The following is a 17,004-nucleotide window of genomic DNA, read 5'->3' as shown; positions in this document are numbered from 1 at the left end:
TTTTATGTTTTATTTCTTCGTCACACACAATATGTAAAGGCGCGCTATAGAAAGATTTATTTAATTTCTATTTAAATGCTAAAAGCACACTACAACTAATTTCTGTTTAAAACCTTTGATAGGCAATTTTTATGAATAAAATCGTACGTATATTACATGAAAATGATGGTAATTCGTATGAATGTAGAGTAACGTTTCCTCTGAACTACATGACTACATATTGTGTATTTATCATCTGTTTTCCCACAATATTTGCTGTAAGTTTTCATTAATGTTCCTGTTTTTATGTAATTCGTGTAACAAGTCCAGGGACATAATTAGACGTGTCTATGCTGAAATTTGTCTCATTATACAGAACTAATTTAATCTATGGACTAGTTAACTTGCTAACTTTATAATGATCAGTTTCTCGGTTTGGGATTAGGAAGTTTAGTTTCAAATATTACACAGCCTGCGGCTTCTCTTGTGTGGTATCTACATTCTACATATATACATTTAATAAAACAATAAGTAAACCATTACTGGACATAAAATGTTTTTTTAATAGTGATCAGAACAATTATTAGTTTTTTTTTTGTATTTGTATTTTATTGTCTGTCTTGGTCTGTTTATATGTAAGACGATCACATAGAAATTACTGGGCAGATGATGTAAATTTGTGAAGTATAGGTCTACTATATTAGGGTCCACTTGTAGACTACAATTACAACAAATAAGTGTTCTTAAAATTCTTAATTACCTAAATAACGTATTCCTGTGTTACAAATATTAAAATAATACTTATTACATTTCCATAGACAAGGTTTTCTGTTTTTATAATCTACCGCCTGACAGGTTAGCCTCCCTCCAGCGGGTTGTCAGTCCATCGCTTATATTTTTTGAAGAGACGATCAGAGAGCCAATTGATCTTTAGCAGCCGACCAATGCGGTCAGTAAGTGCCGTAGCCGTGCCTTGCGATTTCTATAAGAACACTACCAAGTGAAGGTATTCTAATAAACTATTAATTGTGTAGAAGGCGTTTTATTCTACAACCTTATATAAAAGGGTTTTGACTTTTTAAGTCTCATTAATTACAATGATCCGTCCATAAATAAAAATAAAATGGCGACCAGAGCTTTACTACCGTAACTTCAGACGAACCTGCGGACCAACGTTTATACATCATCATCATCATCAGCCCATATATGTTCCCACTGCTGGAACACAGGTCTCCTATGAGGGTTCAGGCCATAATCCACCACGCTGGCCAAGTGCGGGTTGGCAGATGTCACATGTCGTCGAACTTGTGATTCTTGGACATGCCGGTTTCCCCACGATGTTTTTCCTTCACCGTTTTATACATTAAAAACAAAAAAAGATATAAATAAAACTCCAACAGAAAAGGAAATATTACCCCAATGTTAAACCTGATAAATTCGAATTCGTAAATCGCGATTAGCATAAATAATTAAAATTTGTAACAACTACGGCCAGGTTTTAGCAAAAATGATAAATCGTTATTGTTTGTTTGCAATATCTCTCGTTTATTACGTTCGATGAAAATGTATTAATTTTAGATAGAGCCATATTAAAAATGGAATTAATTTCGAAGCCCTTGTTCCGGGTTAAAATACACAATAAAGGTCCCTCGAAGCCCTTATTATTACGGCTTACTTGTGCATTGCTTACATTTGAATATTCACTATCCCGGTAAACAAAAAGAGCATAACAAGATTTCAATCTGAATATATACATTTAGGCGTGCTTTATGCAATACTAGACGCTCATCCCGGCTCCGCCCGGATATCAAGATTCCTATTTTATCCCTTGGGAGCATTTAGTCCAGATAAAAAGTATCGTATCACACAAGTCAGCTCATACCCTGACTGTATCACTTAAAACAAAGCAACCAAACAAACAAACTTTCACATTTATAATATTAGTGTGATTTTTTAGTCTAGACCATAATATAACGTCGGGTGACCAATATTGTCTCAGGAAATAAATTGCTGGTCAAAAGGGAAGTAAGCGCAGTAAAAACCAGCAAGAAAAGTTGTTTACTCGCGACTCAGTACTTACATCACACAGAACTACACAGGTCCGTAGTCCAGTACCAACAGTATCTCTCCGTAATGAGGAGTTGATGGTGAAAGGTAGGTTAGACTAGGGTAAGAGCCCGAGGTAATCCAGCCCAGTCAGATGCTTAAGCATATTGGACTCCTACAAAAATCAAAATGAAACATCTTAAGTTAATTATTCACGTTTTTAATATCATTTACCGGTAAGTTTTCCAAAATGATTTTTCACATTAAAAAACTCAGTCACCTGCTACACACGTAGAGAGCTATTGTATTTCTTCCTTTTACATATTTTGATCCAAGCCAATGACTAGCTGAAATACTAGTTCACTCAATAAGAGAGTAACGAAATACAAATGAAGCATGTAATAAGGTGGATGAAAATATAATTCTGATGCTAATTGTACGAGACCCGCGTCTCCTAACAATGGATTGTTACGTAATGTCATTCGTGAACAATTTCGAACCACCCTTGACCTTGTAATTACGATCAGCCTTCTATGTAATTTCGTGAACCGTTCAACGGTAGACCGTAGATGTATTTATTATAATAGATATACTGGAAAGGGATGGACCGGGTTTATTGAGAGTGATAATTGTAAATACGTGAGATGTACAGTGCTTTGTGAAGATGTAATGATAAGTCCTCGAATTGTGATAAATTTAACTAACTTAATATATATTTATTTTTTTTATTTCATTTCAGGCAACCTGTAGTACAGTTGAAAGTTCATAAATAACTTAAAACTAAGGCTCATATAAAATTAATAGACGAAATAAACACAGAATAGATAAAAGTTAAAGGGAGATAGGGCAGGCGCGCGGCTCATATTTGAAAGCGCTGACAATATGAGCGTTTCTATATACTACACATGTCACTCTGCATATTTACAAAAACGATACTATGAGACATATATTATACATTGCTTATAATGTATGTGCACCATTTTATACAAGACAAGAAAACGCGCATTATTATGCGGTCAATAAATTTCAGTCGCGAGTGCTGACTGAAGGTAAAATTGGAAGAAAAACGGTAACACGACTATCTCCTACCTTTCTGCTATTATACCTGCATTGTTGGCCTGTTACTTGGTGTCATGTTTGATTCCTACTGGACCGAACATGTAAATCTGTTTTGAATTAATGTAGATTAAGGAAATTAAATCATGAACAAATGCAAATTCACATTTTGAATTTTTCAAATTAAATATTTACAATTCACAGGCCTAATACGTAGTAATTTCTTGTTTGATTTTACGCGAGTTTTATACATTTAGAAATTAAAAACTTTTTAACGGATTTTAAACGACTCATTTTAAAGACTCAATCTCAGTCTCCCCGTGACCACGCTCGCTGTAAAGTGTTCGAAACGTCGGGTTAATAATATAATGAATAAATCGCGTTTAAAATCCGTTAAAAAGTTTTTAATTTCTAAAAGTCCTAATACGACCAAATATCAGCGTAATTCGACTTTAATTTTCAAATAACATGAATATCATAACTCAGATATAAGAATAAATACACTAAAACACGAGTGTTATATAAATACTCGTATATTATAGAAGATATGACAAACAAACAATCGCAAATCATAAATGTTAAAATTAAACCTAAGATCCAAAATTCGCACCATTTCTGCGTTACGACCTAGAACAAAAACCTGTTATATTTCGAAAAGAATTAATTCCACAGTCAACTTCCACACCTACAGTCGTTAACGGTATCAAAAACAAGCAAATTAATTTATTGCGCGACACGTGCATCTTTTGAGATTTATTGGGAAGTCTTATTGATTATTATCGATAGTATATGAGGATTTAGGAACAAAATAAATCATCCCATCGGTCTATAGCTATGAAATTAGCGTGTTTTGAAAGGCATTAAAAGATTTTTATACGTTTTTTTTTTCATATTATTATATTTAATGTGTAAAGAGTTCTTGACATTCCCCTGTAGAATGTGGGACTGAAGAGAATCTCTTCACGGACTCGGACTTTTTGTATAATATATAAGTCCGTATCCCGTGGGAATATCGGGATAAAGAGTGGCCTATATGTTATTCCAGTTGTCCAGCTGTCTACGTATCAAATTTCATTGCAATTGGTTCAGTACTTTTTGCGTGAAAGTGCAACAAACACACACACATCCTTACAAACTTCAGTAAGCTGGTTGCTGGTTGGGACGCCACGGTCAGTAAGCTGGTTGTTTCATAAATTATCGCTATATTAATGGCCGAACGTACAATACTAGCCACTTACCTTCAAAGTTTAGTCAGAGAAATTTATATTATATATACCTCTGGTCACAGGAACGATATTAGTATTCGTGTGACAATGTTATAGCGTTATAGTTTTCGTGAATTTAAAGTAAGTGTCGTTTATTCTGTTATTATTATTATGAATTTTGTTTTGTCACAATTAAATTAACGAATTTAAATAGTTCTACAAGGTATTTCTATAAATAAACTGAGATTACTGATGGGTTTGCTGGTATAGTAAATAGAATTATTGTAACGCTTACGTATATTATGCGAAACATTTAGTCTGCTAAATAATATTTTAAATTTCTGAGTAATGATTACTTACAACTAGTCTGCATAATAAGTTTACAATACCTAGACCTATTATATTTTCTAGAAAATTCATATTCTTATTTAAATGAAATATTATATTTGAACTACAAAACGATTTGTAAAATAAGTCGTACGCTATTTTAACGTCTTTGTCATTGCGTTATAGTTTACCATTTATCAAAGACTAGAGACTTATTCATTACAATAGTACATACATTCTTTATGTACAGTAAATATATTGTTAGTATAAGAAGGCCAGAGCTTTCGCTGGCATTGGCACACGGACAGACAAGTTATTCACATATGCGAAAGGTCTGTTATATTATGTCATACGAATAGTACTTAGATTTATTTTTGTGATGTACGAATATAGGCAACTAATGTTTTAAACTGCTCCGAACAATGAAGAAAGACGTATGAAAATCGACATTTCCAATAATCAAAAGTACTAACAACATTATCGATAACATCATTGAAACAAATCAGGATCATTAAACACGAGTACAAAATTACAACTTTGCAATCAAAAACGAATCACGTTTATCGTTTCTAAACCTACGGAGTTAATATTTAATAAGTACAACAAGAAAAATACAGTCGATTTCCGAACCTACGCTCTAGGGAACGTCATTTAAATTCACTAGCTTTTTTAATTTAATGCAATTAGAAACAAAAAACTACTCGTGATGCTTCTTAATTGATAATTCTAAACCCTTAATCATTTCAATCAAAAAGTAATATAGCAAACTGTAAATTATGGCATAATTTAGAATTATTCCCAATTGATACTATTATTCCATCAGCAAAAGCATTAAAAAATTACAAATAAATAACATGGAAGAAGAAAATTATAAAATTAATTACAAACCATCATCCCTTACTCTTTACGTCAGCGAGCACAAACAAAATTTCCCATAAATTAAATACTCGCTGCGCCCCGTGGTTTCATACGCGTAAGTTCATATCTCGTAGGAATATCAGGATACAAAGTTGCCTATATGTTATTCCACTTGTCCAGCTATCTACGTACCAAATTTCATTGGAACCGTTTCAGTAGTTTTCGCGTGAAAGAGCAACAAGCACACACACATCCTTACAAACTTTCGCATTTATAATATTAGTAGGATATCTCAAAATCTCAAGTGAAAGACAAAATAGCAGACTAATTTACCATCACACGATACGCGTATCTCTGTTAGAAAATTAAATTTCGATGAAATATCGTTTATCGAGTGTAAGTCAGTCACTAAGGTACTAACACAATCAAAGAACTGAGAGATATTGGGTTCAATCAAATAAAGATCTTTGTAAAATAAACATTTAAATTGATTTCACTAATTATATTTCTAGTGCATAAATGCGTAGGAATAATTAATAAATAGCCCAAATAATATAGATTAAATTAAAGAGAAATTTTATTTTTAGTTTTATAGCATTGAAATGCTTTATAAATTAGAAATTTTTAAAGAATAGAAAAAATTCGGTCACGAGGCAGGATTCGAACCTGCGTTTCTTGCCTACGGTTAGGCAAGAAACGCAGGTTCGAATCCTGCCTCGTGATCGAATTTTTTCTATTCTTTCAAAATTTCTAAAGAGAAATTGTTTCTGTAATTCTCAATAAGACTACAATCTCATGAATACCGATAAACGCTGCCTAACTATCGTAAAAATTGTTATTAGATTTCAAAGGTTGTGTGATTTACATCGTTATCGTATTTAGGTTTAATAAATGTTTACCTGCATAATACGTACAACCCATATGGCAAACTATTTATAATTACGTTTGGTTTTTAGAAGCAAATTTTCCTTACGTTTCGCTTCTTTATTAATTTTCATTGGCAATGAAGTTAAAATGAAATACAGAACAATTAGGTATCGGTTCATTCAATCGAGTTTTATGCTTCATTATTACAGTTTTACTTCAGTTGAAATCTTAGTAAGTCTTATATAATTGTAAATAATCTGCTTCAATAATTTTTATAATCATTTTATTTCACATTAAAACTCAATAAAACATTTTACATAATTTACACTCACAGTTCTCAAAACGAGTCATCTCACAATAAAAAGATCTAACGAAAAACAGCATCTGTAAAGTACACCAGAAAATACTCTAAAATATCGCAGTGGAAATGGAAATTCTGCTGAACCACTAACGTACTTATACGGGTCTTAACCCCATTCAATCTGGCCAAGCTACTCCACGCAAACCAACGCAACAAGCCATGTGTTAAGTACGTTGTGTACGCTACACGCTACACGCAGACCAACTTGTGTTGTATAAAGTTTACGAGAGCTTATAAGCGAAGTGCGAAGTGTAAATGAATTAATTAGGCTCTTGAAATGCACGACGTATAATTAAGAATTATTGCTAATTACGTATCAAATTGCTATGTAACATGAGTATTTTATGCTATGAAAAATATTAATACAAAACTTCCAAAAGACTACTCAGATACATTCACACCACATTTCAGCACTTCCGAGCTATAAAATTAATTTGTCTAGCGATCTCCTTTGCAAACCTCCTTCAATCGTAATATACTATTTAACTATACAAAAACGGCATCTTACGTCGCCCTACACAAGCATGATCCTTTAAATAACAAAAAGGATCACGTTTCATACATGCATTTAATAAGAAATAAGCCAAAAAACACAAACTTCACAGTCAACACTCATGTAAACAGGAAAATAAGGGATATTTACATCCCGCGCGTGCATCCGCGCGCCAAACGTGACGCAATGGATTCCATGGCTTATTGCTTCAACTTGAGAACAATTTGTTTGCTATTGTCACGAGATTATTAAACTTCGCTCAATATCTCTCTGAGACTTGTTGGAGCGACGCTACGATACTTGTCATTGATTAAAATCAGTGATCAGATTATGTTTGGTGTTATTTTTATAAGTGAATACAGGCCTTACAGTAACGATAGAATATAACTTTATACAAACTAATCAAACGAAAAAAATTTAATTAGGTCTAATTGTGACAATTAGATGCCTGTTTAGTTTTATGTTAAAAATAAGTAAAATAAAATCATTAAGATACTAATAATATAATTTATAGAGACAGTTATACCTAGTTTTTATCAAAGTTATTTATGAGGTGTACCTAAAACAACGGGTATTCAATCGACATTGTTTTCCAGATGCAGTCCCTCATCCTGGCCCTCCTCATCATCACCCAAACGTGTCACATCACAACCGCGCCAACCGATCACACACAATCACCAAACAACCAAATAAAAACAATCACGCGTCATAAGAAGGCTCCAAACTTCCCGTTTCATCACCACTATTTAGTGTCAAATTTACAAGTAATCCCCATCCATGGAAACTGGAATGAACCTTCGAATAGGACTCATAACATTCTGGTGCCAATCCATAGCTTGGTGCCAATACATGAGCTGATTTCGGTCAACCAATTATCTGTGATACCTTTGCAGAGGGAACATCACACGTTCCACATTCATGAGGAGAACAGGTACAGGAATCCCATAGGGGGATATGGTATTGGTTGGCGGTTTGGGGGACACGGCGCTGGACATGGCTTTCATTACAGTTATGGATAGAAATAAATATGTGACACGATTTTGCGTTTTATTTCAACTGTCTTTTTCTAAATATGTAAATCGCAAAGGTGAGTTACTGACTGATCTGTCAATGCGCATACCAAACTTCTGAATCAAGCGGATACCATGCAACTTTATTTTGACCACGAGGGTGAAGCTGCGGGCAACAAATAGTGGCGAAAGCGAAAGGCTTTTGCCTCTTTAACCCTTTAATGTTGGAGGATGTATGTTCGAAAGTCATTTACCGTCTTCAAAAAAGGAGGAAGTTCTCAAATCAATTGTAGGTTTTTAGGTTTGCTGCCTCAAAACCTTTGACCGTGTCAACCGATTAAGAATTTTTTTTTTATTTAAAACCCGGTGCCGCGCGTGTGATCCCTTTTAAATATGATCTAGCTTTAGCAATTTAAAAGTGCTTTAGTCTTTGTTAAATGTAATTACAATCCAAATCCAACATATAGTTTTGTTCGTGATAATAAAAAAATGCTAGACATGTCTTATCGAAAAGCATATACTTGGAGGTAAGGCTTCTCGTATGCGAAATTTTTGCCTCGTTGCTAATTAACGACTACCCGTATTATTAGAATGAAATTAATATTAAAATTCATAATGATTGGAACAACGTAAACATAACATGGAACTTTATTACTGTTTTATACTACAGCAGAAACGCATTCAATTAATCTCATTTTATTTGAACTCATCTACACCTATATGTTTTGATAATGCTACCTGCCATTGTCGCGTAAATTTTTCTCACAACTAAACTTATTTTGGATTAAACGTTAGTGTGTCAACAGCCTTACGTTTGTTTAAATTAAACCGTTATAAACCGGTACAAGCCGCTATCACAGTTTCGACGACACTGAGACACGACGCGTGTGAAAATTATTTATTATAGTTATTAATTTTGTGTGACACTATCGAAATAGGTAAATGAAACATTTATTTTTTTTACTAATCATTAATTTATATTAGACTTCTATGAAAACGTAGTATATCTATAGTTTTTAAGTAATAATATATTATTCATGATATATAAAAATATATAAAAAGTTTGTTTATTTGTTTGAACGCATTTATCGAATTAAATAGTTTAATCATTTAAATTATAACTCTTAACAGTATATAATATTGCAATTGTTTAAATATATTGCTTAACAAAGAAAGCAGCATAGTTCTTTGAAAACTTAGGATTTATAAATGAGTTTGTATTATACAGTCTTAGTATAGTTTTATTTTATCTGTGTCTGCCTATTATGTTCCTATTTATTCAAGTGAATAGTGAGTTGATTCTACATTTTAATTATGTTAACGTTTTATTGTTCCAACAAGGACACAAGACTACTGATTTTTTGACATATAAATAAGGTCTACTACAAGTTTACAATTAAATCATAACAAAGAAATTTAGAGCTTAAAAATTAAATCATTAAAATTCCAATCCAAATTGATAATTTGGGAAACTGACATTCCAACTACAAATTTTCAGTTTGTGGGATTTTCGTACTTATCATAATAAGAAAATTTCTCATTTCAAATCCCATCCCGTAGCAAACATAATCAGGATTGCAACAAACGACGACCAAATGCATAAGCATTATATATTGAAAGTTATTTTACAATAACAAAATGATTTCACTTCATTCATTATAGCACTGATAGGTAATCTCTACTGAGACTATCCAACGGAGCTAGAGTTATGTTATAGGGACGCAAACACAAGTTCACTGCCCTTCCATCAATCACAGTCCGATGGGACGAAGGATCCGCACACGTTTGGTCGTGATTTAAAACAATAGGATTTTCATATAATTTCAACTTTTTTTACATGAAAAACCGTTTTGAATTGGAGAAACTTCTATATGTTATGTCCAGCCTATAGACTCCTGAAACCTGAATCTCGGGTCTCTGGATCAATGCTTATTACAAGATGAGATCTTTACAAAAAAACATAATTAGAATTTTCCAAACGTTTTATTTAGAAGAGGAAAACATTACAGTTAGATCACATTGCAAAACGTTTTATTTAGATATAGGTATTTGAGTAATTTAATTTGTGTTATTGCGATTTGAAACACAAATGTTAGGAGGATATGTATATATACCTACTGAGATACTTGAGACAGTTTAATTATACATTATATTCGATTACGGTATCAATTTCTAATTGTATTTGTAAATAAATTGGCATTAATCAGACAATGCGTGATAATTACAAGGAGATAAATGTATTTACATCGTTAAGAACAGAATCGGACCAAGGTCAAACACTTTGAACTTCATCTCACATCTGTTGTTTTACTATAAGCTATTATAAATTAAAATGATATAATATTATAACACATGCTATTAATTATAAATTCCGAACACTAGAACATTTTGGTTTTAATTTCTTTTAAAATCGCATGTCATTTTAAGTAAAAATAATGTAAATAGGTAATTGAAATTATAGACCTACAAACGTAATGTTTGTTTTATTACTTCTTAAATATCTTTTAATATACGCAGATTTACTGCTTAGGTAATCAGTGTAAGGTTAGTTATCTATAATATAATAATTTATAATAATATATAAAAGCGAAAGACTCACTCAACACGATATCACAAAAACTGCTAAACGTTTAAAGTTGAAATTTAGTAGAAAGATAGTAGAGGTGCACTAAGAACGGATTTTGCAACAGGGCTGCATTAAAGGCGTCTAGGGCTATCGACAACTTGTTTCTTATACACCTTACTATTATTTTAAATGAGTGAAAGCATGTTTGTTAACATGCCTTACCTTTACGTCACAGCGTCTCGCTGAGTTATTATTATATGTATTGTTTCAGTGTGCAGATATTAAGCTGTAGCCAGACTCAACCTTAACATGAGGTAAGATATTTTTAATGTTAGCGTTTTGAAACGAATCGAATATAAAATCAAACTCATTTCTCTTGGATAATTATTTTTTATGAATACTCGTTTCAATATAATATGAATATGGACTAAGTGATCTAAACAAAATTTCATCGTTTAGGTGACCATAAGCTTCGACGACGAATGACGCGGGATTACTTGTGAAATAATTTGCTATTTATAAAACATAATGCATTTCAGGGCACAATTAGCTGCACTTTACCTACTTATTAGCTACGTACAATGCGCCCTGCCTAAAGGTAAATTACATTTATTGTATTTATTTTTATTCTTTTAGACACGTACTTAAGAGGAAAGGTTTCGATTCCCTCCGCTCAATCAATACTCATATTTTATTTAAATGATTATAGTATTCTCGTGTTTCATTTTACGTGAGTATAAACATTTAGAAATTAGAGACTTTTTAACGGATTTTAAACGCGATTTTCACACGACGTTTCGAACACTTTACATCGAGCGCGATCAGTGGTAGTCTCGCCGTAACCAAAAATCTTTAATTTCTAAAATGATTATATTTATAACTTTTAACATTATCTAAAATATTGAAAATTGCACCACTTAATATAAACCTGGTAACGGTTCTTTTCACTTCACTGAGATTTACTCCCTTACTTCTTACTCTTACACTTACTTAGAATATAATAAAATATGCAAAATCTTGTTTGATGTTATATTTCGAAAAAAGAAAGCTTGCTCTTGTTTATATTTTTAAATATGAAGTCAGATATAATGTCGCCAATCACCTGTCCAGGCTACGTCATCAAAAAACCTCTTGGTGCTGCATACCGCCTGGTGTATAACTCCAAATCCTGGCCAGCTGCCAACGAGCACTGCACGGATGAAGGGGGCCACTTAGCTGTTCCTAGATCTGAGGTAATCATACCGCCCAATCGTTGAATTCAAAAATAAAAAAAAAACCTATTAATGCCTGTATATTGCAGTGCGTGTAACACTTTTTTATTTATTTTGTGTACAATAACTTTCGTATAAATATAATAAATGTCCAGATATGTTTTTTAATTCTTTTAATGTGCATATACAGATATTGCGTTATCCTACAAATTTTATAAACGTTATAAGTTTGTAAGTATGGATGAATATTTGTTACTCTTTCACGCGAAAACAACTTATCGTATCTGTATGAAAAAATATCTAATATAGGTATAGATTACAACTACTTTTCACTCGGGTGCCACGCAAGTGACGCCGCGGTTTACAGTCAGTTGTATAGCTTTTACAAACGATTTGATATTATTCATGTATAAAATACAATCACACAACAAATATGTTAATAATCGTGGTTCATCAGGGCGCTTGTATCGATAATAAAAGTTTGATTAGTTTGTAACTAGTTGAAATTGTTTCACTCAATAGTAATGTGGTATGTTTATTGCTGATTACGTCGATAGTAGACTTGTCCTACTTATATTATAAATTTGTGAGGATCGATGTATGCGTATGTTTGTTATTCTTTCACGCAAAAGCTACTGGACTGGATTAACAAATAGGCAACTTTTTATCCCGATATTCCTACGGGATACGGACTAACGCGGGTGAAACCGCGGGGCGCAGCTAGTATAATATATATGTATTCCTGTATATGTAATTAAATTTATTAAACATTATATAACTTATAACATAGTATGATAAAAGACTAAATTAGGACGGAGTATTTAAAGCAACCGACCGAAGTGTCGTGATAGTGGGTTAATATATTTAAAGTTTTAAGAAAGTCGATCAGTGAAACATACGTATATCATCTGCCCCATACCCCACTAGGGGACACGGAACTTCACAACATATTCTAACTTTAATTGGTAGTGGCCCTGTCCCTTAAAGGCCAAGGGCGAATAAATGTATAATATAAAAATTATTGTAATGATTTCTTGTAATGATTTCTATTATTGTAATGAAGTCTTTATAATACGCTTTTATTGGCTTCACGTATGTCACTTAAACAAACTGATTAAAAATTTCACACACTCATCAAGGATCGGTGACAATACAATAAATTTACGAGTTTATCCTATCCTGATTCCTGATTAGTATTGTCTTGGCATTGGGCCGTTCTCCGTTCCTTGCGTATTATAAGAATTTACTTGATTTTATCCATAAACACACTTCAGTATTATCTTTTTTAAGTTAATTTATTTTAAAGCTATCGTATTTAGAGACCAGTGTCCCTGTGTGTACGATACATTTTAATGTCAATACATATCATTTACAGGAGGAATTTAACTTCCTACAAAAGTTGGTGCGTGCAATGCACTATCCAAGTATTATTGACACTGACAATAAACTCGTGGTGTGGCTAGGCATCACTAACATCGAGGATTACAAAATCTGGAAGAATTTATACGGTATATATTTGCATTATATTATTAATTGGATCAAAACAAAAACGAATATAACCTTACTTCGTTATAAAAATGACGGTCAAAAGTTTCTTTCTACGATAAGTCTTCAGACCAACAAAACAGTATGGTTATTAATTTTCTACGTTAATATGTACCTACATTACAATAATAGCTAATAATAAATCAACACCACACAGATAATAAATGTGCGACTGTCACATTTGCCGCCAAAATGCAAGTCGCCATATTTTACCCAGATTATTTGCGAACTCCCTCGATAATTGAAAATGAGTTAATCATGGATAATGTGCGATTTATCGTAATTTCGTTTATTTTACGCGCCTCGCTTGCTCTATATTTATTAACGATTTAATTGCCTTAAGTTATTAACCTTGCATTAACAGAGCTACCATAAATATGAGAGGAATTTTCATATTTTTGTTGTTTTAACTTTTTAAGAGACAATCAAAGAGTATTCTAAAAAGTTTTGTTAATAAATCAGATAAGCAAAAAAAATTCTTTCGAGTGTCTTCATAGAAAACAAATTTTGTCGAGCATTAGAATTTATTATTGTGTAATTGAATTAATATTTTTGTTTAATTCAACAGGCGAAGATATAATGACTACAGGATTTCACAAATGGGCTGGTGAAAATGGCCAGGGTTATAGGTAATTGTGGACAGAATTCATTTTTTTTGCAATTAGCTATTTATTAAAAAAAAAATACTAAATGAATGTAATTGTTTATAAATGATTTTAATCAACACATTTTTATGTCTAATGAATGTACATAAAATAAAATATTATTTTAGCGACGACCCCCAAGAGCCCCACTGCGCAGCCATGGACCCCGCCAACCCCGGACTCAGGGACTACTGGTGTCACCGTCGCCAACCCTATATCTGTCAAATAGATCTCAAACAAACTTAACAATTTGTTTCATTAACCTCCTCTCCTCTCCTCCCTTCAAATTAGTACACATTCAAAAGCACTAAACCTATATTCAAATGATTTATGAATTGACACATTGATTAGAATTCTAAGCCAAATTTGATTTCACTATCTTGCTGTAATTACAACCCTTTATTAAAACAGTAATTTCGAAAGCTTGTATTTTGAGATTTATTTTAGATAGTGTTTTATAATTATTATTGAAGTGATAGTTTAACTTCAATAAAATCATGAACAGAGAACAGAGTCTCAATCGAAAACTATATTCGTATTTTCCGCTGCTTAGTTTATAATTGGCTCTTGCTGTAATTGTTTATTAAAATAATATTAATAACTAGATCTAACATCAGTGCGATTGTATAAAAGGTTTTATACAACCTTAAAATTATCTGGAAAGTGACAATGATGAAATTTTAAGATAATAAAAAAACTGCCTACCAAAAATCTAAAATACATAGAGACGAGACGATTATGTAAATATAATGTCTACAAGGCTCTTATAAATATCAAACGTGAGCTCTAAGTAGCTCGATTAACTAGTTCCAGAGATTATCCCCTACAAAATCATAAACTTACCTACTCTTCATCACTATATAGTAACTACGCAAGTTAAAAAAGTCGCTTAACTACGCAACGAATGTTGATGGGGTTTTTTTTAATAGATAGAATGATTCAAGAGGGAGGTTTATATGTATTATAAGATCTATTAAATTACTCCGAATTAACGCGTGCGAAGCAGCGGGCGAAAGCTAGTATTATTATAAACAACAAAGTATGCCACTTTCCATTAATCCTTCAGACTATCTAATACCTATCTACATTAACCTCTAAAGATTTTAAGTTCATATGCAAATATCTTGTAAATTATTCAGCCAAAACGTAACTCTGTTTTAACTCTATCAAATACAACGCCCTTAATTATTAACAAAAGAATGCCATTAATTCTACAAACAACGTAAGTACAACATACAATAACCTGTAAATGTATTCATTGCGTACTAAACGTAATACACAATGAAAATAAACTCCTAAGCTGATACAATACCGTAAAAGATTTAATTCGAGAGCTGAGATGAGAATTATGCTAAAACTCCCATATAAACGTCAGAGCCGAAAGGAACGAGCCAATAAAACTTCTACAGATTTACTTTCAACTTTTAATTCACTCGTAATGCACGGAATACTTAGTACTTTTATCAGAGATATTCGGTTTTTCGTAGATTTTGATTGACTTGTTACAAGTGTTGCCACTAAATTAATTACGTTCATTTTCATATAATATATCCTTTAAGTGTATGGTCGAAATAATATTCTTATTTCACACGACCGTAAATTTGCTACGTATGTATAATATTCTGTCAATAGAAATAAGTTTGTTAATTGGTGGCAAACTACCAAATCAGCATTCTCTTCAAGTGTCTAGATATTTAGATATTGAGGGTGATGTGTCTGTCACATATTGAGATAGACCACTACCTGCATTGTTAATTAATTATAGTTCGTCTATCTAATATACCATGATCATAAAAAATAATAAACTTCAAATCCCTACTCAGTACGAATTATTTTGAATACCGAGAAATTTTTTGAAATCCCGCCCCGTGATCAAATTTCTTCTAATCTTTCAAAAACTTTCTCATTTATAAAAGGTATTTCAATGCTATAAAACTAAACATTAAATATCTTGAATACCATTAGATAGGCATCGTATGTATATGAGAACAATAACTACAAAAAAATAATAATTTAAAAAGTTCGCAAATTAGCAATAGATGGCGCTAAAATAATAAACATACTATTTAAAATAGCGCCATCTAGTATTATACCTATGATGCATTGTTTATAACATCTCGTATGGTAATACATATTAGAATTAATATTTAAAAGTACTTTTTACTTCAATAAAATAAATGAAGGTGATGAAAACCTAATTATTTTTTAACATTACCGACTTCAGCATAATATCAGAACAAGGAATTAGCATCTGTCATTTATCATTGCTGTCAAAGTCAAAATTCTAGAAATTGCAGGTTATGTTTTGATGGTGAAAAAATATAAATTGTTATAACATTTCTATTTATTTTATAAAGAACTGAGCTTAAGGTAAACTGAAAAACATTATTAATTGACGAATAATTTCATAATTCTTATTACGTTGGAAATAGTTTCAATATAGCGTCAAATAATTATCTAACCTAACATTAATTATTTGTTCCAGATGAACTTTCTAAGGAAAGGAATCTCCCTCCTTTCCCTTGGAATAAGAACACAATGCGCCACCTATCAAGGTAAAATTATACTTGTTATTATAAACTTAGATCACGAAAATTGAGATATTATATTTCTTTGAGATTGACGATGGACATTATTCCTTTATTTGTTCTATTGAAATTATACTTCAGTTTGTAATTTTTTTATTGGCTGTATTATAGAAAACTATCGATTTTAGAGAAACATTTCCATTTTACTTAGGTACTTGTTCTTATAAGAATATTTATTTATTTATTTATTTATTTACACTTTAATGTACAATACTATGTGTAGTTAACAAAACCAATAAACAATATCT

The 17,004-nt window shown here is 31.9% G+C and overlaps 2 protein-coding genes across 2 annotated transcripts in view; both read left to right on the top strand.

Annotated features, from left to right (window-relative positions):
- Nucleotides 1-11,036: 11,036 nt before the first annotated feature.
- LOC119832840 (C-type lectin domain family 10 member A-like) lies at nucleotides 11,037-14,432 on the top strand. The gene is made up of 6 exons (XM_038356629.1): nucleotides 11,037-11,082; nucleotides 11,308-11,366; nucleotides 11,879-12,000; nucleotides 13,355-13,487; nucleotides 14,093-14,153; nucleotides 14,297-14,432. Exons 1-6 carry the CDS (start codon nucleotides 11,078-11,080, stop codon nucleotides 14,412-14,414), a joined length of 498 nt encoding a protein of 165 aa, XP_038212557.1. The 5' UTR covers nucleotides 11,037-11,077; the 3' UTR covers nucleotides 14,415-14,432.
- Nucleotides 14,433-16,429: 1,997 nt separating this feature from the next.
- LOC119832856 (40S ribosomal protein S12, mitochondrial) overlaps nucleotides 16,430-17,004 on the top strand; it is a 9,730-nt gene continuing 9,155 nt past the window's right edge. The window contains exons 1-2 of the mRNA XM_038356651.1: nucleotides 16,430-16,538; nucleotides 16,654-16,723. Coding sequence (XP_038212579.1) covers nucleotides 16,654-16,723 — 70 coding nt within the window. The 5' untranslated portion in view covers nucleotides 16,430-16,538. The remainder of the gene's footprint in view (nucleotides 16,539-16,653; nucleotides 16,724-17,004) is intronic.

The sequence above is a fragment of the Zerene cesonia genome, chromosome 16 (assembly GCF_012273895.1).
Source record: "Zerene cesonia ecotype Mississippi chromosome 16, Zerene_cesonia_1.1, whole genome shotgun sequence".
NCBI lineage: Eukaryota > Metazoa > Arthropoda > Insecta > Lepidoptera > Pieridae > Zerene > Zerene cesonia.
Note: the sequence above shows the minus strand (reverse complement) of the source record. Positions and strands in the feature narration are given on the sequence as shown.

Excerpts from the sequence above, each read along its gene's own strand:
- LOC119832840 (XM_038356629.1), top strand. Across the intron at positions 12,001-13,354 it reads TAGCTGTTCCTAGATCTGAG|GAGGAATTTAACTTCCTACA; the intron begins GTAATCATACCG and ends TATCATTTACAG. Across the intron at positions 13,488-14,092 it reads AATCTGGAAGAATTTATACG|GCGAAGATATAATGACTACA; the intron begins GTATATATTTGC and ends TTAATTCAACAG.